The sequence below is a fragment of the Xyrauchen texanus genome, chromosome 6 (assembly GCF_025860055.1).
Source record: "Xyrauchen texanus isolate HMW12.3.18 chromosome 6, RBS_HiC_50CHRs, whole genome shotgun sequence".
Taxonomy (NCBI): Eukaryota; Metazoa; Chordata; class Actinopteri; order Cypriniformes; family Catostomidae; genus Xyrauchen; species Xyrauchen texanus.
Genome location: NC_068281.1, coordinates 25,278,315 through 25,305,813, shown reverse-complemented (window position 1 = coordinate 25,305,813; position 27,499 = coordinate 25,278,315). Strand labels below are relative to the sequence as shown.

The 27,499-nt window shown below is 35.4% G+C and overlaps 1 protein-coding gene across 2 annotated transcripts; it reads left to right on the top strand.

Annotated features, from left to right (window-relative positions):
• Window positions 1-601: 601 nt before the first annotated feature.
• On the top strand, window positions 602-27,499 carry LOC127644768 (paralemmin-1-like). Of its 2 annotated transcripts, none has more exons than XM_052128141.1 (7): window positions 602-958; window positions 8,066-8,111; window positions 9,386-9,466; window positions 22,962-23,083; window positions 23,500-23,572; window positions 23,686-23,707; window positions 25,727-27,499. In XM_052128141.1, exons 2-7 carry the CDS (start codon window positions 8,067-8,069, stop codon window positions 26,128-26,130), a joined length of 747 nt encoding a protein of 248 aa, XP_051984101.1. In that variant the 5' UTR covers window positions 602-958; window position 8,066; the 3' UTR covers window positions 26,131-27,499. The 2 variants fall into 2 exon arrangements, with proteins under 2 accessions (XP_051984101.1, XP_051984102.1); XM_052128142.1 differs by having other exon boundaries at window positions 605-958; window positions 25,730-27,499.

The following is a 27,499-nucleotide window of genomic DNA, read 5'->3' as shown; positions in this document are numbered from 1 at the left end:
AAGATCCCGCAGACCCCACTGCTTTGGCCGTCTCTAGACCCACAGTGCAGTTTTGTAGAGACTATTTTGACTGTTTAGAATTGATTTTTTATTCTTTTCTTCCGTCAACTTTGAAATAAAAAAAGAAAGTGCAATGTGTAAATGTATATCGTACAATATGAAATAGATGATCGTGATAACAATTTTGGACATATCACCCAGCCCTAATATATATATTTATATATATACATTTTTAACAAAAAACAACAAACATCCTAAAATAGCCTAATGTATAAACCTTAACAATAGGCTACTTCATCTGCAATAAGTTGACAAATCCAAACATAGCAAAAACCCCAACTCAATAATGTAATAATAAAAATATAGATATTACTTATACAGAGAACAAAAATACAGATCACATTTGTGAGCAACAGGGACATGTATCAGAAACCACGACACCGGTAGTGTATTAAAAATCCAATCACAGCAGGGTTATTTTCTATTTTCAGAAGTACGGAGGACGTTTACGTCGTTTTTGTTGCATTTTTCAGGTCTGTGTTGTGCAAAGTCACAGCCTCTCAAGTGTCCAGAGGGAGGCGTATCTAAGCCAGACATTGCCCTTAACACAGTCGACTACTAACTGTCGCGCGGGAAACAAAGGGTACTGTGGAGTCAATAGTCGCGCGCTCCATCCAAGCCCATCAAGCCATGTGAAAGAAATACTGCAAGGGACGTCACAAATATTCGCCGTCGGGTTGAGCTCCGCTCCCCGGGAAACAGAGATTACACCTCCCAGTCAAAAACTATACTTGCAACCTGACAGAATAACGGAATTAATGGACATCATTTGATAGTGGTTGTCATATTGATTGCCTAAATCGTTTACGCCTCCGAGCGGGTTTTTTCTTTTTTTTTTTTTCCTAAGCGGAGGCGAGAGAAACATTTCTATTCAAGGGGGAACGGGTCTGGCCATCGAGTAAGTATTTATTTCAGAATATTTTTTCTATAAGTATTATTGTCGTTTTTCGTTTCCTAACATCTCTGTTATTGAACTATACAAGGTTTGGCAATGGAAATTGCACTTTAAATAATCCAGAATCCATACATTGCTAAATGGGAGGCAGCTGTGGTTTTATGCACAACATGGACAGTGAGAATAACAGGATTGCGCGACATTATAACACTGCAAAATAAGTTACAGTTTAAGAGGACACACGGTTTAATAGGCTATACACGGATGACGTCTTTCATATGGCATTATAATAGCACAAGCAAGCATATCTTCTATAATAAACAACAACGCTGGTGCGTTTGCAGCGCATCTGCGTCTTAAAGAAATACGGGTTTACAGCTCGGGTGATGAAACTGGGTGGGATGATCCAATATGGCCGTGTAGACCTGGATTTTCCAACATATGATGTTAAATCATTTTCTATACAATTGGATTGTGATAATCTCTGAACGAATTCCTCCGTGCGGTAAATCAAATATACATTGACTGTGCGTTGCCGTTGAGGGTCACTTTCACAGATTTGTTAGGCGTTGTTTTTCTTTCTCAAATATGAGCCTCTCCACACCCACAGCGTCGAACGTGCGTTCATTCTCCAGCTGGTAACACTTTATTTTCACCAAGTACAGCGTGAAAACGAGACGACAACAGTGACGCTATCCATTATACTCGCGTCACGAGAACGCTTTTGTATTACCCACGTTATGTAGACCTACAGTTGTTTGTAGCTTGTCTTCAAATACTGTGAAATTCACAGTCTTTACCTTCAGAGGAGAATGTGTGACACTGACGTCAACCCTGATACACATCCAATGCAAAACGCTTTGTCGGTCAAGTTCACGCTCGCGTGAACATTTGAGGCACTAGGTCATTGGTGCCACCAATGCAACACTATTGATGAGCAGACGTACAAAACAAACTCAAATAAATGTCTACCCACTTTTAGTGATGCTCCTCTGTGTGGCCTACTGTGTGAATAGAGAGGTCAGAGGTTACTTACAACTTTTTGACAAACATATTATACATTTTAAATCAACAAGCTGCACAGCTTACTCACCCCAGTATGTACTACACTGCTAACCATTTAGTTTTTTTAAGGGGTCTATGCCATTTTGCCAGCTCAACAACCCTTTTCTGCCAGGGATTCAATCTGACATTCTTGTGAATATGAAAAGCATTTACAGTGCTATGGAAAAAAAAAATCACTAGCTCACTTTTAATTTCGTTTTAATATTTTTTTAGGCAACAATTTTATATAAAGAATTCATCATCTATGCACACCCAGTGACCGGAGTGTAATTAAATATTTCACAGTGTTGCTTAAATGCAGATAAATGCAGACCCAGATTGAATCTTCGCACAGACCTATATCATTACGCATATTTCTGCAGAATTGCAACATTTGTCATTCTCAAAATTTCTACAGATCCTCCACCACTTGCATGTTTGTATATTAAATATTTTAGCTAATTTGATTATGCTTTCTGCTACTAATAAGAGTATAGTACGCTTAGTGTTAATTAACACATTTTACTCTTTAAATACTGTTCTAAAATTGCACACATTTCCGCTCAACAGGAAATATCAAGGAATTTTAATATTGTGATTTCCAGACCAGAAAAGTCATGGAAATTGAAAACATCTTAAAAGCCATGGATCTTTTTGTGGCAAATAGACATATTTTCATTTTCCTCTGCTCTAAAAATATCTCAACAGCTATACTGCTCTTGTGTAGAGGGAAAAAAGCTAGACGAAGCACAACTTTAACAGTACACAGCTGTCTCAAGTTGCATTTTTAAAAATTCGCCATTCTTTTTAACACGACTCAGCATCTAAAAAACATGGTGCTCCAGTGCGAAATGCTGAAAAAACAGCAAGACACTGCATGCGCAATGGTCAAAGAAAAGCATTGAAAACAGCTGGGGAAAAAAACAGCTGAAAATAAATCAATTTAGACTGAACTAATATAAAGCTTGTTCTCAATAGTGCCATAGTGATGCCTGATTTGTGTCTGAATCATTCTTTTGGGTCAGTCGGGTCACAATTATATGAATTATTAATTAGCATCTGAATCAAAATGAATTTTACAAATCTCTATCCTGTTTTAACAAATGCCTGAAAAGATCATGAAAAATGAATGTCATTTCATTGGTCAAAAAGGGTGGAAACCCTGCCTCAAAAAAAGTCTGCAGATTCTGTCTGGGCCTGCTTAAATGTGAGGTTTGCAATTACTCAATTAGTTCAGAAACACTTTTATGACATGGTCTCTGTCACTTCATAGTTGTAGCAGTCTAGCAGCAAGGACTCCTAACAGCCGACATTATTGGACATGGTTGAGGGTTAAAATTGAACGGCTCTAGACTGCCACTGATGTTTTAACACCTCATTTATATCTCTTCCTTTATCAGAGCTCACAGAAAAAAATTGCAGCAGGCACTCCTCATTTACTCAAGCCCTTTCTGCTCACTCCAGTTATGAAAATATCTTCATATCCACTTTAAATCATTAGTGCAAACTATATGAATATTTTTTTTTAAATTGGCCAGTTTAGAGAAGACTTTTCACAGCAGTTAATGTTATTGAAACATTTTTGAAAGTGGTTATGGACCATTTTTGCTTGGTTCAAATCCACTTGAATTTTAAGCCTCAATAAAAGTGTCTGCTAACTAGGATACTCCAGCAAGTGTTAATTTACCAGTTAATATGACCAACATTCTGTCAACATTCATTGAAATGTATGTATGCATCCATGGTCTAACTGTTTTGGGAGGTTGGTATCCTCCCTTCCTTTTCTCCTCCAAGGTTGGTGGGGCCCGGCTCATGGCACGTCTCAGAAAAAGGGAGTGCTTGAAACCATTGGTACCTTTTACCAGCCAATCTGGACCTACTCAAAATATTCACGTTGAAGTTTCTCAGGTCTCACTCCCACATTCCTCGCAATCAAAAATCACTTAGTGTGGAACTCAATGCTATATGTGTTATTCTATTTGGGGTTTTAGCTCTTAAAGGAGAAGTTGTGATTTCACGAATGAGGGCTTTTGCATCTGTATCAAGGGAAAAACAATACATGTTTATAAAATATGGAATGTCCCTTAATGTGTTTCTTAACCACCATCATTAAGCTCCAAACAGTCTGGATTGTTTGTGACTGTCTGGACTGAAGTGCTCTAAAATTTCAAAACAGATTGAAGATCTCAAACCCCTGTGTTGCAGACTTCATAACAAAAGTCATTTTAGATGCTTTGCTTAATGTAGCATGCCTTCATTTTGTTATTTTATCCTACAAGCCTAAAATCCAATGGGAGAGCTCTCTCGGGAAAGATTTACATCACTTTTCTTGTCCCAAAGGACTGAATATGGGCTTGCTTTGTTGTGATTGTTATTGTAATAATATACTAGTACCAATGCATACATTGGACTTGACATTTTTGTCATGACAAAACATAGATTAAATTGCATCTACCTAAAATAGGAAGTCTTTGGATGGTGTTGTGGCATGTTTTTCATGCATTCGATTTTCACAGTAGAAATCTCACCATGATGATCTATTTGGCTGCTCTTGGCATTTTAAACACTTTTGTTGGCAAGTGAGTGATCCAATGAAAAGGACGCAGCATGGCTTCAGTGTGTTGCCCAGCAGTGGCTAGAGAGGGGAAACAAGCTCTAAGATAAGTGCATCCAATGTAGAACTTCACAGATTTGATAAAACTGGCTAATGTTGTGTTTTTCCTGGATTCCCTTTTCCAATGCTGTCAATGAGATGTGACGAAAGGAAATGGCTGCATGGCGCTGAACGTTTTCAAAGAGTTTTTCCTTGTCCCTTTATTTATTAAATGCTGATGTAGTGTTGTCCTAATTTGCATGGATTGTGGTCCAGAGTTGTAGGTTTGGTTACACAGGATATAGATTAGTTGGGTAAACCTGACTAAAGAACTGTCAGATTAATATCATTTTATTAAAGATCCAAAGGTTAGAGGTTCAATTAGGTGTTAAGACCTTGAGCAAGTTATGTTCTTTTTTTTATCCCTTGATCATTTGCTTATTGTTTTTTACTGTCAGTTTGCTACATGTTGCACTACTTTTATTGAGTGGGCTTGCTCCATGAATCATCCTTAATGTGATGTCAAGTGCTGCATATGTGTGACTATCTGCATAGTGGTTTAAAATGCAGTTGTTTTGAGTGTGTTTACACGCAGCACTATCAAAAATCAGCTCATTATATATAGTCTATTTTTTTGTAGTTTTAAAATCAAAATCAAATCACTTTATTGTCACCCTACCATGTACACAAGTGCAACAGTAGGTGAAATTCTTGTAACTTAAAATGTAAACAGAAATGTTCACAAGACATGCTTTCATTGAATAGGCCACCATAAATGTTGGTAAAGACATTTACATGCGGAGTATTGTTTAAGGTGTTTACAAAACCTTACAAGTTAAAGGGTTAAGCATCATCTGAGTAAGAATGTGAACGTAAATTCACCCATTGAGTGTTTGTTTTTTTTTTTTATGAATCAGGGGCAAGTTTGAGTTCTCCAATTATTCAGTTGGTCAGCTGTTAAGATTGTTGGTCTGAATGTACAGAAGTAAATCATTGTAAAGCTATTGCTTACATCTCATTTTGCATGATCAGTTCCATTGTGAGAGATTCTTAAGGTCTGAAATCAGATGGTAAAAAAGGGAGAGAGAAGAAAGAGAGAAATAAAATATCAACAAACATTTTACAGTTTGTCCTGTGAGGGAGTGAACATGTGACTGGCTCGGCTCGGGTGGGCCATTGAGATCTTTAATCAACTGGATGACTCTCCCCTGTAGCCAGTTTTCAGTAGACAAGCTCTTTTTCTGTGGACCAGTGCAGAACCTCGAAATAAACCAGGCCATGACAAAAGACATCATTGTGCCAGGTTCAGCTTGGCCTTATTGCCCATCAACCCATTCCATGGTTGACCTTTTTTATCTATGTGTGCCATTAATTTTGATACTTATTGTTCAGTAAGTTTCCTCAATTCCTGCATAGTATATTTTTGCCTCCCTCTCACAGGACACAGATATGTGTAGCAAATATGTACAAAACCACAAATACTGGTGCTAAGGAAGGTTGTGTTTAGATAGTGCTTGTATTGATGTTTGTCCTGGCTTCAGTCTAATGTTCTTCTAATACTTTCCACTGTATAACAAAATGAGAAGTGTTGGGTTCTCCCTTACAGTATTAATGCCCACATCACAGTCAAATAGAACTATTGTTGCCAAATATTTGCATTTGCTGTATAATCCAGGTCTTTTTTTCCTTCACCAAAGTTGGTCTTCCCTCAAGTTGAGCTTATGTAGGAGTCCTGGAATCAATTTAGGGAGGAATGCAAAAGACTGTTAACAGTCTTGAAATTTGCATGCCATTCATAACTTCATCGCTGCTGGACTGGTGCTTTCGCAACATTCTGCTGTGAAACAGATTTGGGATATTCCAGCTCATATCTGTAGTTAGATTTCTGAGACAAGTAAAAGAGCCACCCATTTCTTTTATTGATTCCATCAACCTGTTTTCTCACAAAGGAGAGAGATGCGAAACACTCTTGACAGGCTGGACTAATATGTTTCTGGAGTGATGCATGTGTAGACATAAAACAGAATCTACGTATCTAATACATTGTGGAAGTGCAAGGGCCGTTCCAGGTTAAGGAGTAATCATCAATTTGCAGGATTTACAGTGTTATGTTGTTATGATGAATGCTTTTGTTGGCAATTAAATGATAGTCTATGTATTCCATTTCAAGAGCGTAGTCCATCAATAGACATAGGTGATGCAGGCAGAGATCAATGAGGTGCATCACAGTTCGACCGGCAGGTCATTTTGGTGAGGTTTGTCCATCCTAAGTCCAAGATTCAGGCAGTGCCATATGAAGTATCCTATGTCTTACAGTTGGAGTTGGCATCAGTCCATCATAAAAGACTGAAGTGATATCTGGCTAGTACCGGCTGTAGTTTGTCATCCTCACTCATGAAGTACGTAGCAGAGATTTTATCACACTAAAATCATGTTAACATGTATATTGTTTACGACTTGTGGCTTTAAATTTGAAACAGTGTGTATTTTAACGTTTAAGGATTGGCCCCATTCACTTCCATCCATATGTGCTTCCACCTCACTGTAACCCAGATTTTTGCCTTTTTTAAAGAAAAGGAAGAATGAGTCCAACTTAATTTTTGTGGTAATCAACATTATGCCACATATGCTTATGATTGTGCTTAACTTGTATTGAACCCGAACTATTCCTTTAAAGGTGCTGTAAGTGATTTTTGTTTTTCATGGAAAAATATGCAAAAAAATTTCCTACTCCCTTAAAGATATCAATGAAATAATTTTCTGAGATATCTCACCAGTCTCTGAGACAGCTATAGACATTGTAAACAGCAAACAAAAATGAGTTTCGGGGACAATGACACCTTTCTCCTGTCAGTCATTTTGCTCGTTCTCATAGTGTTTGAAGTGGATCATTGAGGCTATGATTCATAATGTTTGTCAGTTGAGGGCGCTATTGTTCTACTGTTGAATTTGACAGCCACAGGAACAAACAATGCTGTTTTGAAATGAGGGGGTATGGCTAATTCAACGGCTCAGTCACTTGAAAGCTTCAGAACACAAAAATAATTTACAGCGGCTTAAAGAAATGAATTTTCTGTAAAACGGCCAAGGTAAATATGTGACATGATACGCATTATGAAACAAAAATTGTATATTGAACAATTGCTCACACAAATCATTGTTTAAGGACATAAACTTTTTTATTTAATTTTTTAGAATGTTTGTACAAAAATAGCCAATGTCAATTGTTTAGGTGACATGCATTTAATTTTTAATTGTAAAATTGTTGACATTACGGTTATATTTTTAACATAAGAAATATTTACTACAGCCAAAAGAACAACCCCCTTTAAAACTTGTTTGGCAGCACTTAATTGAATCTTTTTCTTGGGCTATTACATAAATGAAAAGTGATCATAATTGCTTCATTACTTTTGATATGTCAGCTGTTTTAACGAAACAAAAAAATCACATTTCAGTGTTTTTTTCTGCAGGATGTCAGAAGCTTTGTCACAGCAAGAGAGACTCCGGGCTATTGCTGTAAGTAAATAATGACACCAAAAATAATTTATATTTATATTTTGCCCATTAGAGTACAACTTCAAGTTAAATCCCTCATTATGAATGGGAAACCTCATTGCTCTCACTTTATATTAGTTATAATCAGGCCCAGATAGAATCTGCAGATATTTTTCACATTTTCTGCACTGTTTTTGTGGGAAGATCTGTGAAATTCTGTGGAATGGAATTAAACGTGGTAAAACGTGTTTAAAAAATTACGCTGGAGCTGAGTGTACTGCAGTTTAATTGCCAAATTACCAAATTAACCAAACTATTTAATAAACAAATATGCAAGGACAAGGATGAGTAGAACTTTGTGAATGGCAGTCGTTTGAATTCTGCGGAAATGTGTGGATATTTCTGCGAAGATCTAAGCGTATAGATTCCATGTGGGTCTGGTTACAGCACACAGGATCAGCATTAGGATGAAGGTCATGATACAGTCCAGATGCACATAGAGGCTTACGGTAAGTGATGTTAGCCCCATGAGACATTATGTTCCTCCTTGGAAACAGTGCTTCTATAGTATGTCAATGACTTTCTTTAAAGGCTAATGCATGTCCACCCATCAGTGCTTAAGCACTTTTGTGTGTTCAATTATTGATAAGGCATAGAACTATTTTGCAAACAGCACCAGACTAATGATGCCTTTAGTGGAGACTTCCTGAATTAATTTACATGGTCAAGAGTTAACAGACACTTATGTAGCTACTTTTAAGCATAATGACGCTCTGAGGATGTAGACAGGGAACATACAACTTGGATCTGAACGTGAGCTGTGCTTAATAATAAGCCTGAGGCCAGTCGGAATGAGAGTCATTTTGCAAGTGAAATCCTCATAATGAATCTGAAAGCTGATTTTGGGCCAGTGATCCAGTTTCACTATAACTTATGTTCGTTGAGCATACTCCTGTGTTTTTATTTCTTGATTTTCTTAAAACTTAAACAGATGATTTTCTGTGTATTGAATGTTGTTGTTTTTAAATATGTCATTAAGGTAAAATGATGTTTTTGGATAGCTTAGATGTGGCTATAGTCTTGGAAGCGTTTGTCTGAATGAGGTTTAATGGAGTTTTCAATTTATAATCCCAAAAAAATTGTTTTGCACAAAAAATGTAACTTGATAACGATAACATATTTCATGTATTCTGAACTAGTCAACTGAGATTTGCAAAGAGGTTATTTGATTTTGTAAAGTCAGAAGATTGTGGATGTCCTTCAAGAGTGTTTAATATTGTGTCTCTGTCTATCAGGAGAAGAGAAAAAGGGAGGCTGAGATTGAGAACAAAAGAAGACAACTGGAGGATGACCGCAGACAACTCCAGCATCTCAAGGTAGCCCAGAAATAATAACTCATAGATAGTGGAAGTGTTTTAAAGACAAGCTGTATAGAGAATGTAATAGTGTGTGTCAGAGACTATTTATTTAGCAGAGATGGGCCACTTCTATTTAAATGAATGGGAGAAAATAGAACGCCCAACCAAGGAGCTCACGCGCCCAGCGGTCAATGGATGTAGAAAGGAAGTCCCGTCTTACACATAAAAGAGACAATCCCCTTTAAGATACGACATAACTTGTCTATCAACTCGAGAACGCGCATTCGCATTAGCTGTACAAGCTGGGAAAATTGCATTTATTTAGCGTAATATGATGTAAAAAAGCACAATTTATGATACCAGTTTTGTCAGATTTGACTGCTTATTTAAAATAAGCTCTTTGATTCGAATCTTGATCAACCGTCTTTTGAGATTTATGTGTTCCCCCGTTCAAGTATATAGGAGCTGCACTGTCATGACTGTAAATAGCCTCCCGAGAGTGTTTCAGAGATGGCCGACAGTTGACTGACTTGCTAGAAAGACTGTGTTGTCATTCAGACAGGTGTTAAGGGTCAGAGTCTGGCCCGACACTTCATGTTTCTATTTTAAGCTTCAGTGTTGAAAGTCAAAACGTGAGAAGGATTTTTTGGGGGATTTTAATGTTGCTAAAAGGGGAGGGGGAGTTTTAACAGCAGTTTCCTGTTTGGGGGGACAAGGGAAGAATCTGTATCCTCCCTTTAAGTAAGTCCAGTATTGTTATGGTAAGTCCAGTCCTACAACTGGGACATAAGCCTTTCATTAACCTACAGTTCATAGCAGTCCCTTTTGCAACTGAATTTGTCAATCTTTCAGAGATTGATTTATTATAAGGGCTTTTTTAAGGACATGTCAATGTATACCTGCGTCAGAAGGGCGCTTCTGGAGTGTCTCACTTTGATTGCATAGCGTCAAACACTGCGTTTTTAAGTCGCTGTGTCAACACACGTAGTTTAAAACTTAGAAAAACACGTCTTGAGATCATTGCATTCAGAATTGCGCATCAGGCAGCTCAAACAGTGTTAACACTTTTTGAAGAAATCAGCCTACAAATGGCTTACTGATGTCTTTGCATATTAAGTTGTGATAAAGCACAAATCGAGGTAAGAGTGAGGCACTTACATTGGAAGTAAATTTGGCCAATATTTGGAGGGTTTAAAGGCTGAAAGTTGAAGCTTATAAAGCACTTACATTAATTCTTCTGTTAAAACAGATGTATTATTTGAGCTGTAAAATGTTTTTAATTGTCATTTTTACAGTCAATTTAGGGTTTTAGGGTTTGTTGATATTACATCGTCATTGTAACATAGTTGTAAAATTGGCTACAACTTTACACAGAAAAGGTTTGTAAGTAATTTTATCACACTAAAATCATGTTTACATGTATATCCTTTATGTCTTGTGTCTAAACTTTTGAAACAGTGAGTATTTTAACCTTCAAAAATTGGCCTCCATTCACTTCAATTGTAAGTCCCTCACTGGAACCAAGATTTTTGCTTTTTTTAAAGAAAAGGAGGAACGAGACATTTTTGTGGTAATCAACATTATACCAGAACTGTTGTCGATTGAGCTTAACTTGTATTGAACCTGGAACACTCCTTTAACTCTTATCAATGACTCTTTTCATATAATTCCAGAATCATATCTGGATGCCTGAAAACATTATTACCATGATTGTTTGCATGAATTCAGTCCAAAATCCTAATCCTAGCAAATCCTAGAGATTCAAAGCATGCTCTGGAGAATCAGTTGTTTGAAAAATAGCACGTCTGCGTGCCTATCCCCATCTCTTAAATTTCCTGCCAAGCAATTGTTTCCCTTTTGTTATCTGTCACGGCATGATATTTTTTGTTTGGTAGTTTTATACCTACCATTGTTTTTATGCATAAGGGATTTTGCTCTATGAGGAACAATGAAACAGGCCTAAGTTTCCTATCGAGCGAGACTCTGATTCTTTGTCCTCCCCTCTGTGCTGTGATTGTGTTACATGTGCATGTGGATGGGTGTGAGCATGTGGTGATGTCAGCAAAGCTGTCACTATGCCAGAATTTTGTGGTCACAAAGCCATAGCTGAGGATAGGGGCTGAGGGGTGAGGAAGAGAACAGGAGGGGGTCACTTTGGCCTGTTTCTAATATGACTATTACAGTTGGTGTGGATAGTTAAGATATTACACTAAATGCTCATTCTGTTTTAATGCTGATCCAGATTTATGGATGTTAATAAGAAAGGAGACAGTCTGGACAGTAAGTGAAAGAGTGTGTGTTAGCAATACCAAGGAAACTTTATAATCAAACAAAATACACTAATGTTGAGTAGACACAAAAATGTCAGTAATTGCCTCCTTTCTTTTACACTTCATGTGTCTGTGCTTTATGAATAAAAAGCAGTCTTAGTTGACATTTACCATTTTTAAATGATGAGAGTTACTCTGTGTTTTTCCAGAATGTTAGCTTGAGTTCAAACCTGTAACTTAATTTCCAATTAGAAGATGCTTATAATAAACTAATTGCAAGGACGGTGCTTCTTGCAACTAGGAATTTAATGCCTTGCTCAAGAGAAAGATGGTGAAAGAGCAGGTACTGCTACCCTAATGTTTTACAAAGGAGAAAGGAACTAGTCCTCTATTTCCTGTTGTCATTAATGGTAATGTCTCTCTCCAGTTGATGAGATATCTTATTTGTCCATTGACCTTCTTCTTTCTTTTGTTGTTGTTGTTATTTTCTCACACTTTTTTCATAGAATGAAAATATATCTATTTTATAATAGAACCTAATGGGAGCATGTAAAGAGAGAAAAAAAATAGAGTCAGAGCAAGAATGGAGCCTTGAGGGACACCACAGTTAAGAGGAGCTGTAGAAGAGGAGAATCTGACAATGCTTACTGAGAAAGTTCTGTTGTTCAAATAGGATGTATACCATTGTTTCCAAATACTGTGCCACTAGTGTGCCGTGAAAGATTGTCGGGCGTGCTGTGGAAAATGATCAGATTCCACAAAATAAATCAGGGCTCCAGACTGAGACTACATTTTCAACCATTTTTCCTAACAGTTCGATTAAACTTTGCAAGAGGTCACATTGGTGCGACTACAAATTTGTCAGACTCTGATTGTGCTTCGTTTTTTTTTTTGTTCTGTATGAGAAATATCAAATGGCAAACATTCCACATGCAAAAGGAGACAGCTTTAACCTGATCAGTCAGTGCTGCTCAATGGACAGATCAGCACATAGACACGCATTTACACGTGGACCGGTCTCGAGCGCTCAGCCGCGCAGATCATCATAAACAAAGCTGCAAGAAGCACGGGCTGGGTCATGAATTCGGCATTGATTATTTGTTTAAAAACTCTCCGAAAGTCCATAATGTGTCGATGATTAAACCAGTTTAAAATTTTATTAAATGGCACCAACATCCTAAACAGCATTGAAAACAAATAAAGGAGAAATCTGCACAATGAACAGACAGAAATTGTAAGGTTTCAATCCACACATCACAGATATTGAAAATAAAATTTCCATGAACTTATATCAATATAGTAACGAGAGAATACAATTTAATGTCTGGATGTGTTTTCTTATGAAAAATGCCATAATTTGTTTTATGGTTACTGCTAATCATGGATTTACTTTAACTTTTGTTTACTATGATCTTATTGCAAATGCCACAGTTGAAACTATGGATACCATGAAACTTTCCCTATGTGTAAAATATTTTCTAATGCCCTCTGATTGTAGAAAAAGGCTTTGTTTGTCTTCAGATGACTATTATAATCATCAAGATCCTGATAAAAAGAAACCGTGAAAGAAAACAAATTTGCTCTCTATTGGACCGGAGCGACCAACTCGAAGTGCTGATGCGACTATTTGTAGAATTTAAAACCGGTGCTACCACTCTTAAATGTTAGACTGGAGCCATGTAAATAAATTAGGGCTGTCAATCAATTAAAATGTTTAATCGAATTAATTACATGATGTCCCGATTAATTAAGCGCATGTACAAACATTTGTTGAGAAAGCCCCTCATATAACAATAATTCAATATATAATGATGAAATAATTATACACAGTTATCTTTAAATAAAAAATATATATATATATATATATATATATATATATATATTTTTTTTATTTTATTTAAAGATAACTGTGTATAATTATATATATATATATATTGAATTATTGTTATATGAGGGGCTTTCTCAACAAATGTTTGTACATGCGCTTAATTAATCGGGACATCATGTAATTAATTCGATTAAACATTTTAATTGATTGACAGCCCTAATTTATTTACATTAATTCGATTAAACATATATATATAAAATATTCAGATAATTAAAATGCATTACATTCTTGAAGCAGAAGAGTTAATCATTGATAAGACAATACAAAAAGCGGCTTTAGAATACAATGTATTGTTTACTACCTTATTATTGATCACAAGACAATCATTGGCACACAGTTCACAGCAATCCATTTCACAAGTGAATTTGTCAATCAGTTGGAGATTTATTATGAGAGCTTATTTTTCATCAATGTACACCTGCATCAGACATTTCTTTTTTTTTTTTTTTTAGGAACAAGCCATGGGTATACATAGTACACAATACTACAGATATATTTTACAATAATGCCAAGACATTATATTAATTACATAGTGCAATGGTTTTCAATGCTTTGGAGTTGTTGGAGGTACAAAGAGTTTTTAAATAATATTTCAAGTCTTATTTAGTCATATTTCAAAAAAAGTGCAAATTGGGGCTTTATACATTTACACTTATGTATAAAAAAAACTTGTGTCAAGTTAAATATAGTTTAATACTCAATCTTTAAACACATCTTGAGATTCCTTAGTTTGCATTTGCGCTCCTTCAAGTGTTTTGAACACAAGAACGTAAAACATGTGTTGTGTGTCCGCTGAAGGGTTGTTAATGTTTTGTTCACTGTAGTAAACTGTGTGTTGCTCACACAGCTGAAATTTCACTTACTGCCCTCTGGAGTAAACGGGTGGTACTACATGCTTGCATTTCTCAGGAAAGCATTGCGATTAATTGCTTACATTTTTTTAACGCGTTATTTTTGGTAAAATTAATCGCGCGTTATTAACGCGTTAAATCGACAGCCCTAAAATAAATAGATAAATAAAACATTATTTGCTGTGGCATTGCAATAATTAATTTGCTAGAACAAATCTAAAAATGAGAAAAGATGCAAATTTGTTGTTTTATTCATTACCCAATTCGCAAACTTTCCACCTGTGATCTCATTATACATCTACATGATTTGCGTTTTTTGCATAGCCAAATTTCAAACATTACAAGGAAACACGCAACTAAATGGACAGAAAACATGGAAGTTCCTGAAAAGGAAAACTATCAACAATGGTTATGTGGGATAGATGTGTGCCATGGGATTTGTTTGATTGTAAAAAGTGTGCCGTGACAGAAAAAAAGGTTGGGAAACACTGATGTAAACCAACTAAGAGCACATCCTTGTATGCCCACACATTATTCAAGTGAGATAGGAATACTGTGGTCAACAGTAAGAAATGCTGGATTCCCAGAATCAGACGATCATTTAAAACCCATAAAAGTGCTGACTCAGTACAATGATGAGTTCTAAAACCAGACTGAATTTTTTCAAGAATCATATTGTGGTCTAGAAAACTGCAATTGCTATAGAACAACTTTCTCTAGAATATTTGCAATAAATGGTAAGTTAGACATTGATCAAAAATGAGAAGTCTGTTGGATTAAGAGATTTGGCCTTTTTAAGTTTGAACCGTTGCATGTTTAAAATAATCTGGAACAGTCCCACTGCGAAGACACTTATTTATTAATGATAAGATACGTGGCCCAACACTATCAAATAACAATTTAAGAAAGCGAGTGGTAAAAAGTGGTAAAAAAAAAAAAAAAAGTGTTGAAGTAGTGGGCTTTAACTGATTGACTGTCATTTAAAGATGCACTGAAAAAAATTATTCCTTTAGCAAATATTGTTCATTAAAATAAACAGATTTTACTGAAAACATAATGCTGCCAACTAACTTTCCTTAATTATATGCTATATGTGTGACACAAGATATTGAGATTATGCTGTACTCATAATAATAAAGAAACTTTGCTAATTATTTTGAGTGAAGTATCAATAATCTGAAGTTTAGTAAACCCAGCCTAATTTTTTAAGATTCCATGTGATGCAGAATGTGATTGAATCTTAACCATGCATATTTGGGACTGGCTGCCATTTTGGACGAGGAGAGCTTGTGGTGGACAACACAACATTTTTGCCAAAAAGTTCAAAGGTAAATTACTTTAAACATAGAGTGAAATCAGTAGAGTTGGGGTTTTTTCTATCAATTTTCTGTGTATTAAAGTTTCTATTCGCTCAAAGAAGTTGTTAACTTACGTTACATTTCATTTGCAAATCTACAGTATATAAAATGTTTGTCGGCATGCGGCTAATTAGATCTTTTCACAGTCAAACAAAGGAGCCAGCCCATTTTTTCACCAGGCAGATACTCTTAATCTTCAGAAACTTAGCAGGCAACAGGTAACTGCAACAAGTACATCTCTTTTCTACGTGTTTTAATGCAAATGTCTCATTTAACCCCTTTGTATTAAAGGGAACCAGCTTACATTAGCTGAGTGTTGGTTTATGTTCACTTTTCAGCTTAATCAAATCACTTTAGTAGTTCACCCAAAAATGCTATTTCTCTTGTCATTTGGCCTTCTCACCCCTTATGCCTTCTCAAACTCGTATGACTTTCTGTCTTCTGTAGAACACAAACCAACCTTTCCACTCAAGTTTTCTGGATTAGAATGATGGTGCCTTTATGGATCTTGAAAGTTTTTAACTTCCTTTATATGGACAAACAAACATAATATGTCCATCAAAAATCTTTGTTTTTGTTCCCTGAAGAAAGTCAAAAGAGTTTGACATGGCATAAGACTGCATACACGATGAGATAATTATCATTTTTGGTTTGCCTCATGGAGACACCCTGATATCAACACATGTAAGTTGATTTGTAAAAAAGAGTCACATTATAAGTATAATAATGTTGCAATATGTAGCAGGGTTTGCAGCAGTTGAAAATTGTCTCGTCATGAATCTTAAATGTAAACTAGCCATACATGTTGCTTGTCTTGTCAGTTACAAGTATACTATATAATAATAATAATTATATATATATATAATTAGATTTTTTTATCTAACAGGATAGGGTTATTTAAATTATATTCCTGGCAGGTCTACAACTATAACTGAAAGAAGAGTCATCAGAGGTTTTTTAGGGCAAAAACAAATTTGGATGACGTTATTCATATTTATACTGCACCATTTTTACATATCCGCTGATATTCATATAAATGTATGCATTTGGTACAGTTGTTGAATAGTTGTATGCTTCAGTGTAAATTCTCTCATCATTTACTCACCCTCATGCCATCCGAGATGTGTATGACTTTCTTCTGCAGAACACAAATTAAGATTTTTAGAAGAATATTTCAGCTCTGTTGGTTCTCACAATGCAAGTGAATGGTGACCGGAATTTTTAAAGTACAAAAAGCACATAAAGTTAGTATTAAATATATGAATACGACTCCAGTGGTTTAATCCATGTCTTCACAAATGAAATTATAGGTGTGGATGAGAAACAGATCTGAGTATTGAAGTAATTTTTAATATGAATTTTACTCCCTGCCCAACAGGTGGTGAAATGTACAAAGAATGTGAATCCCAAAAAATGAGAGAAGACAAATATGAAATTGAAAGTGGAGATTGATGGTAAAAAAATACTTAAATATTGATCTGTTTCTCAACCACACTTATCATATCACTTCTGAAGACATGGATTCAACCACTGGAGTCATATGGATTATGTTATACCACCTTAATGTACTTTTTGACCACCATTCACTTGCACTGACTGTACCAACAGAGCTGAGATATTCTTCTACAAATCTTTGTCTGTTTTCATCAGAAGAAAGTCATACACATCTGGAATAGCATGGTGGTGAGTAAATGAGATAATTTTTATTTTTGGGTGAACTATCTCTTTAAGCATCACTTTTCTTTTTAATTGTGCAAATAAATACAATGGAAACTGTTAATATACATTTTGACAAAAAATATTTCTATGCATTTAGGAAGAGAAACTTGACCAAGCACGGAAAGGAGCAGATGCAAAAAATGCTTTGGAGCAGGAAGAGCAAAAGTTGCCTTTCAACACACTGGATGTATTGATTGTCCTTGAAAATGAGCTGGGGACATTTGTCACAATTTGGGTCAGTGCACTGACCTTTTGGGCTACTTTATGCCCTTCAAATCAGCTACCCATTCTTTTTTTGAGGTCATACAGTAAATGGTGTTGCATCTTGATGATGGTAATGTCTAGCCAAGTTGAAAAGATCTTTTGAATGAATAGTTTTATTTATAAATACAAACTGTTTCTGGTGTTATTGTTACAATATTAGTTCAGAGTTTTCTCCTACATGCATATATTTCTGCAGTGTGCAGTCTGTTAAAATGCATTTTGAATTGTGTTTATATAGATTTACTGAAATTCTTTAAGTCATTGCATAGCCCACTTGTTTTTATTTTTATGTGTTTATCGTCATGATTTTGTAACAATTTTTGTATTTGAGAATGTATTTTGGTTCTAGGAGAGTATGAATATCTGTTAGATTGTAAATTTGTAAACCAAAATAAAAACATTTGACATTCACCAGTTGTATGTTATTTCTTCAGGTCATTTTATTTTAAAGTTAATTGAAAGTAAATGAACAGAACCTAGAATTTTACACTGCTAATAGCACATACAAATGAGCTAAATGAGCTTAAAATGCATATTTGGGTAAACGGAGACTCTTAGGGTTAAAAACCTTAAATGTATTAATAACAGAATTTTCTGTTGTGAAAAGAGTCATAGTTCTATGAGAGTTCTTAGCTATAATGTCGGAAAAATAATTAGTCTTAGCATTTCACAGCTTTCTGATATTTAAAAAATTTCCAAAGACACTTGTAGCTTGTCTTTTTTCCATCTACGTTCCGCTCTTCTACAAGCTTGTCTTAATGACCGAGGAGTATCATTTTGCCACGGTTCAGATTTGGGTTTACATAGTTTTGGCCTCAAGGGAGCAACTGTATCTAAAATATCAGTGCAAATAGAATTAAACAAAGTAAGATGCATGTCATATATGTTATATACGTTCATCAATAGCTTAACTTTATAGAGATAACTTGACGTCTCCAATACAACAGTTCTTGTAAGAAACATTTTATTTGGGTGCTGCCTTGAAAAATGTACATGTTGTCTCATATCTCACGAAGTTTTAGTAGAAGAGATATTTTCAAAATTTGAGTTCTTTAAGTTCTTGAAATTTTCTCATCCACAATCTAACTAACAGCAACCTTTGTGATTCCAAACCATTTTTTTGTTAATATTAAATGTTAAAAAGCATGTTCATTTAGGACTATTGTCTTATTAAAGAGTCTTCAACATGAATTTTTGAATGTACTTATTTTAGCACTGTACAATACCACAGGTGTTATCAGAATGTGATGTTTCTCTTATGTTATGCATTATCCTGGGTCTTCTGTACACTGTTTGATGTTGAGCAGATGTTTGTTTTGATCTGCTGCTGGCTATGAGTAGCCTCATCTGACTCTGCCACACAAGAATAGAAACAGCACTGTTCAGCTGTCTTAAGTAGCTTCTACTGCTAAACGCATATGTCATGGATTCGATTAGTCAAATGCCAGTGATCTCAAATCTCATGAGCTCACTCTATGATTTATCTGAGGCCTCTGGTCTTTTGCCTCTCAAACGTGTCCAGCGTCCATAACACAACCTCAGATAAGTGCTCCCTGATAGTTGTGAAAAATTTCCTTTGATTCTTTTATTTACTCATGTAAACGAAAAAGCAGTTTTTAAACCTAGATCAAACCTAGATTCAGGATTGAAAAGCTACCTACTTCACTAAATTTGACTACACTTCAACTTAAGAATGTGCATCATGAGGTAACATATAAAATTAAATTGTTAAATTTAATTTCTGTTAAAATTATTTCCCCTATTGCAGCTTTATTTGCGGAGAAGCCATTCGTATGTTAATTTTCTCGGAATCTGTTGCGCTATAATAAAATACTAATGTTTGAACAACGCATCCAGCCTGACACAACAACATCGACTCAGCCAATGGAGTGAGTTTGTGCGCATATTCGAAAGGCTGTTTGAAAAAAACTATTTATTTGTGCAATTACGTTCGCTGGTGCTAGCGGCTCAAACGTTTCCCACTTTAGCTTCAACTGGGTTTATTCAAGTTAAAAATCTTATCTAAAATGTCTGAATAAACATGACTACATTAGTTTACAAGGATGAAACTAAGATTTTACAGTGCATGTTGTTTTGCAAGTGTCCTCCCTAAGTGTTTTCATCAGGGAAAAATATATATTTTTTTATTTGCTTGATATCAGTACTGTCTCTTTTGTAGCTCAAATTACATGTTGTTAAATACTTTTATAATACATTGCAGTCTGCTGCATTTTCATATTCAAAAGACAAAGTAAAGAAATTATTTGTGGCATTAGGCTGAAATTATTTACAACCCCAATTTGGGACAGTATGAAAAATGCTAATAAAAACAAAAGGGGGTGATTTGTAAATTATATTCACCATTTGCTATATTGAAAGCACTACAACTAAACATTAAATGATGTTTTGCCTTGTGAATTTCATTAAGAAAATGTACAGTAATTTCAAATCAGATGATTTGACCATTTTTTCTCATAACACTTATTAAGCATTTGGGCACTGAAGACACAAGTTTGTTAAGTTTAAAAAGTGGAATTTCCCCCATTCATCCATTATGTAGTTCTGCAGCTGCTCAAATATACGGGGCCTTCATATTGTGTGTGTCATAATGCACCACACATTCTTAATTGGAGATGGTCAGGACTGCAGAGACAGGCCAATCTAGCACACATACTCTGCTTATCCTGCTGAAAATTCCAGGGTGTCCCTGGAAAAGACGGTGCCGGATGGCAGTATATGCTGCTCCAAAATTTGTACGTATCTGTCTGCATTAATAATGCCCTCACAGATGTGCGAGTTACCCATGACATGGGCACTGACACACCCCTGGCCCATACAGACACTGTCGCTGATAACAGCTTAACTAAGATGAGTTAAGATCTCTAAGATGAGACCGAGCCCAGAGAAGTGTGAGAGAGATCACGCACATTCAGAAGTGGTTTTCGCGAATTCCTTGAATCTTTTAAGTATATTGTGCAATGTAGAGGGTGAAATGCCCAAAATCCTTCCAATTTGTCCTTGGGTAACATTGTTCTCAAAGTGCTGGATTATTTGCTGAAGTATCTGTTGGCAAATTGACAAGTCTCAAATGATCTTTGCTCTTGAAGGACTAGGCTGTTTTTGGAGACTCCTTATATACAATGACATGATTGCCTCACCTGTATAACATCTCCTGTTTCACATCACCTTGTTATTTTAACTCGTCAAATTGTTATTAGTCTTAAATGGCCCGCCTCTCCTTTTTTGGAGCATGTTGCAGTCATCTGATTTGAAATTACTGTGCATTAAAAAAAATAGACATTCACAAGGCAAAACATCATATCATGTGAAGTTGTATTGTTTTCAAATTAGCAAAGGGTGAATATAATTTACAAATCACTTCTATTTGTTTTTATTAGCGTTTTTCATACAGTCCCAACTTTTTTGGATTTGGGGTTGTAGCATTTGTCAAACTTCAAGTGATTAATAGAAATAGTGACCACAATTTGATTTGTGCTAGAATCAATTCATTGAAAAGAGAATTGTATTAAATCATTTCCAAATGTTTCGCATTTGGTTGCTGCTCCGAGAATTGGCTTATTCCTAGCCTTTGAGACATTTATAATGCAAAAAATATTGTAAATGCTGTATATATACTTATGTTTATTATCTGAAATGTATTAATAATTTGATTTCCAATCCACCATTTCTCAAAACCTTGCATACAATATTACAGAATATTCTTGTCTTCCAGTCTGTCTTGCTGTCTTGCAACCTATGTTAGTGCTCAAAATATCTTCTGTCTCTGTGTCAGGCACAGATTTTGAAATTATCTTTATCAGACAGTAGTGACACATCATCTAATCTTGCCAATCTAACCCTGCTGTCTATTCCTTACCAAGAATGACTAGAAGCCCTGGCAGGAATCCCTGTTTTAGCTGGCTCCTGTCAGAATGTTTCACTCTCTATCAATATGCATACTGTGCATTAGCAGCTGTGGAGAATGCCCCAAAGTGAAAAACTAATGGACAGCTAATGGGCATGTGCTACACCAACCCTAATGTTACATACAACCAAGGAGATTTGTTTACGTCAATACAGTGCATCAGACCAGGCATTATCTCATTTTTCAAGAGCACAGTTTGTCTATATGCAATTAGGGAGCATGATATAGGTTACGTGTTTTGACATGAAATACTTTTTGGAAAGTTGACATTTTAACAGCATTTTTATCATTCTTTTACAATTATAATGCATTCAGCATTTATGAGCCCATATTAATTAAGATATAATGTCACTTTGTCACACCGCAGGACCTTTTAAAATAGTTACATTATCTAGGATTTACACATTCTCTTATACATTCATATATATTTTTTAACCTAAAATTAGTATGTCTTGATTGACATGTTATGCATTAACAACACTGTAAAAAAACAACATGTACCGTAAACGTTTTTCTAAAGTTTTCAATGCTATACACTTTTAAGACATGTCTAATAACTCAATGAGGCTGAGTGCATGTTATCATAAGACAACATATGGAAAGTTTGATAGTAGGTGTGTGAGCAGCACACACAGACCTTAACCCCTGAGGCATAACACACAATGATGGTAATAATCAAAGGATACATTTTGAGCAAAAACTGGTCATTTTGAGCAGAAAACTAAATCCAGACAACATAAAACAAGTTGCTAAATGTGACAACAAAATCAACAACAACGACAGTGTTATAAGACAGGAAAACAGTGAGATCATGCTACCTCATTACTTATTCATGCACCGGTGCATGCTGGAAACATTAGCACAAGTCTTTGTAAATATAACAAACAATATTAAGTATTGTTTGCTTATAAGTTGAAGATTTTACTTTTTACATGATTGAATGGAGTACAGATGTAGAATTTGCTTAATATTTGTTAGTTCAAGCTTGAACTTGATTTAGTACTTTTAGTAAAAAGTTCTAAATATTTTCTGCTATATTTACTTCACCCCCCAAAAAAATGTTATTTATATAATTTTTTAGTGCACTTTTTAGTCAATATTTTCTGGATATTTTTAACTTGAGGTGTTCATTTGTGTACAGATCAGGGAAGCAAAAAAGTAAAAAAATTAAAGAGAATGTTTGTGATGTAATCACATCTGGAAAGAAATCTCAAAATCATGTGGCTTTCTCTTAACAGTCAAAGGCATTGAGAGAGCGGTGGCTGATGGATGGAGCGCCATCCAGTGGTGAAGATGAGGCACAGAAACAACTACAAGAGGATGAAACCAAGACCAAACTACTGGAAAAGACCATCCTCGGGTTAAGACCAGTGTCTTATTTATACTTTGTCATTTAAAGGAATAGTTCAAACAAAAATGAAAATTGTGTCATCATTTACTCACCCTAATGTTGTTCAAACCCGTATGACTTTATTTCTTATGCAGAATATATAAGGAAACATTTTAATGAAACGGATCTACTTTAAAGCTAAGTAAAGGTCCCAAAAGCATCATAAAAGCACTCCATGTGACAAATGTTTTATATTCCAAGTTTACATAGGTTTTGGTGAGACACAGTCTTTTCAGTGAAAATGTTGACGCCCTTTCTGCGTTCATGAATGCATGAGAGCATTTTTTGGTGAATTATTCCTTTAATCTTGTTCCAAAAATATGAAAGAATCGTGCATACATGCATATAGTTTGCATAAAGAATCTTTGTTTTAATTTGATTTACAGATTAGAACAAGAAATTGATGAGCTTGAGAATGGTGTGCATTTGAATAAAGCGTCTGAAGATAACAATGAAAATGTAAGATTGTTTAAACATGACTTTTAAATATGTGTTTATAATCCTTCAAATTGTCAAATTTGAATGATAAGTAATAACAATGACATATGACTATCATATGTTTTCTCTGGCAGGCACCAGATGGTCCAGTTAAGGGTGAGTGTGAGAGTGTGTTGTATTTCTTGAGTTCTTCAGCATCTCTGGTCTCTGACAGTATTACACCAAGTGGAGCGTGACAACATAAGGACAGCCTTGTTTCAAACAATTATCAGTGCCATTTTGTTTTGTTTTTTTGCAGTTACATTCACCGTTTAATTTCAATAATGTCATGTGAAAGAGCCGTTGGGTTGAACAGAATTCAGTGTCTGTTCTTATTATTTTCATATTGCTAATAAACAGTGAATAGCAACTCCTTACATAGGGCTGGGCGATAAAACGATATCAATATTTATTGTGATGAAAACAATTCCATGATATTGACGATAAGCTTTTGAGTAATTTTCGATATTTAACCTGTGTTCTACATCTAGACATGCGTGTTGCTAAAAACGCTAGCAGTTTGGCTGTCTTATCGTATGTTTCCACTGGCACGTGCTGAGCGAGCGCTTTCAATTCCTTCCTATGGAAGCCGAGCGTCAAACGCAGCCTCACTGCGTTCCAGTTTCGGACCCCAGATTGATTCCATCTGGACTGCAAGACATCATGACGACGGTTACACCCTCTCCTCATCTCTAGTGAGCATTGTGACAAAACAACAGTGCCGGTTACATCATATCTGATCTTTCTGCGCTGTATTCTTGAATATTTTTTTCTAGCACTGAAACACGCTTGACTGATGCCCTGTCCCGGGCCGCACCCGCATCCTCTTTTCCCCACATTTGCGTACATGAGGTGCGTGTTTCCAGATCGCCTTTAGACCATAACGTTTTTTCTTTCTAAATTTTATTTTAATAATCAGCATGCCTTTAATAATAAAGAAATATATTTCTGTTCTAATTTTGTGAAATTATTCAGATTTCATCATCTCTGAAAAGGATGAAAGACAAAAAATTACTAGTTTGTAGCCTAGTCTTTCTCACTTTAATGAAAATAGAAAACTGGTCCTTTCAGACTTTTACATTTTCAAAAGTTTCTCTCTGGAGATACCCCTGAACCCCCATACAGTATCATTCCTCAGTCACAAGGGCCTCTATGCCCCCATACTTGGATATCTGTATGTTAAGAAATATGAAATGATTTTAATGTAAAAAAAAAAAAAATTATATATATATATCTATACTGTCATTATGATTCAAAATGAACAGATCGTCTTATAACATTCATATCTAACTGCAGTCAATTGATAAACTATAAAATATTGTCATATTTTCATAGAAGATCCCTCCGACACCACTGCATTGGCTGTGTCTGGGCCCCCAACGCAGTTTTGTAAAGACTAGTTAGACTGTTTAAGATTTTGTTTTCTCTTCTTTTTTTGGAAATTAAAAAAAATGTGCAAATGTGATTGAATATCGTGATGAATATCGATATCGAATGATATGAAAAATAATATTGTGATAATATTTTTTGCCATATCGCCCAGCCCTATCCTTACATATTAAACCCTTATCATACAACTGACAGTTCTGACTCTAAATACTGATTGGATTGGCCATATATGAAGCCGTTGTAAAATGACTATAAACACACGCACCTGTGACCACATTAATGTGGCACGTGGAAGAATTGTTTACCGTGATCGATATTAATAATAAGTTGGACTGTTTATTGAGCATTTGTCTTTTATCATATTGCTGTTTCTGCCACTTCACTTTGTGCCTAAGAACACCTATTCAAGAGTCGGAACAGTAGAGGCAAGTTACAACCCCAATTATAAAAAGGTTGTGATAGGATGGAAAATGCAAGTAAAGACAAGGAGTGAATTGTAAATTCTATTCACCCTGTGCAATATCAATCATCTGATTTGAAATGATTGGATATTTAAAAAGATCTATTAAATTCACAAGGTAAAACATCTAATATTGTGCTGTTGTAGTGCTTTCAATATTCATAGCACAGGGTTAATAGAGTTGACAAATCACTCCTTTTAGTTTTTAATAGCATTTTCCATGCTGTCCCAACTTTTTTGGAATGGGGGTTGTAAATGAGTGTCCTTCTCTCTTCATTTATCCCCAGCAGTTGAGAATGGCATACAGCAGCCCAGCCCCAATGCAGGTCATACCACCAAGAAACAGATCACAGGCATTGAGGCTAAGCTCCAGTGCACCAATCCTGACGCAGCCATTGAAAATGCCAGTGCAGAGCACCCCGTCACCATGGTATTCATGGGCTACAAGAATGTAGAGGATGAGGCAGAGACCAAGAAGGTATTGGGCATAGAGGAAACAGTGAAAGCTGAATTTGTGGTCATTGAGGACAGTGAGAACAAAGGGGGAAATGAGGGGGCAAAAGGGGAGCAGGCCCCATCGAACGGCAGCACCTCCAGTCCTGACAAAGCTCAGGATAAGGCCAAGGAGGAGTCGAAAGAGGAAGACAATTCGAAAGAAAAGAAGTCCTGTAAGTGCTGCACAGTCATGTGAGTCCCTCCACTCACGCTGAAGTTTAGACTCTCGTGGAAAACTGACACCCTGACCATAATGCAACAATGAATAAGTATACCCTGTATACTTATTGTTAACTTTTGTTGTCTAGTATGTATGTCTTTTTTATTTCTATTAATATTTTTCTATATTTCTGTCTTGACATTTATATATCTATATATACATATATTTTCATTATGTAATCTTATGAAGTCCAGTATTTTGCTTGTTGAAGAACAGAAAATGAGGACCACTACAGATTCTACTTGAGGCAATGATGTAGTTTAAAGAACATTTTTGTTGCCCTTGCCCTTATTTTATTTTAAAGAAATATAAGATGTACTTCTCGATATATGAACATTAAGCTATTTATCTCCTGTATACGTTTGTGTTTCTAAAATATTACTTTATTACTGAGAAGAAATTATTATATTGATATTGCAATGTTATTATGCTTTTAATATATATTTGATCCTTTTGTTTTGTTTTATTTTTGGCCAAATCATCTCAGATCACTGTGAACACTGGTACATAGCGTGTAGTCTTTTTCCACAATCATACATTCATATATTTGTAAATATGATCCAATTATTTATGACTGTTCATGTTAGAATAGAATACATTTAATCATGTTGAAAATAGGCAACTAAATCTACCCCAGAACCCCACTTTTACCCACAGCAGCTATCTGCTTTAACAGTAAATCCCTTTTTATAGGTCACATGCTATTTACAGGATAATCCATTTTGAATAAAATAGCAGAGATATCGCATTTATACTGTACGACATACATAAAGGGTAACACCGTTAGACATAATTGTAATCAATATTAATTATTTGAAGATTAGGAAATTTTTCCCAATACACTGAAATGCCTTCTAGCACATGTGTAATTGCTCATATAGTATAGGGATCATTCTTGTAGTATGTCACACTTGCTAAATATATCTTTCTATTATTTGGAGATAAAAAAGTGCTTGGTGTGAAGTTGGTATTTCATGATTGGTGTTAAAAGCTATGGTTACTGTTTGGTTGGTTTGCCTTAAATTAAACAAGACTTTAACATCCGTGTTTTCAACGTTCAGGCATTTCATTCACAACAATAAAAATATTAATTTGCGTTTTTAATGTGAAATTTGTCCTAATGGACATGTCTTTGTTAAATCTGGGGTCTAAAACATTTTTCACATTGCAAGATGAATAGCTTTGTAAATGTTGTTTTGCTGTCTTTCTGATATATTTCAATTGAATGAATTATTTCATTTTGTGTAAGACAGTATGTGTTGTGGATGTTAAAAAATGTTACAGTTACAGGTGCTTTATTTGTAAGGCCAATGCCTGTTTTGGTCCAAGTGTTTAAATCGGGAAC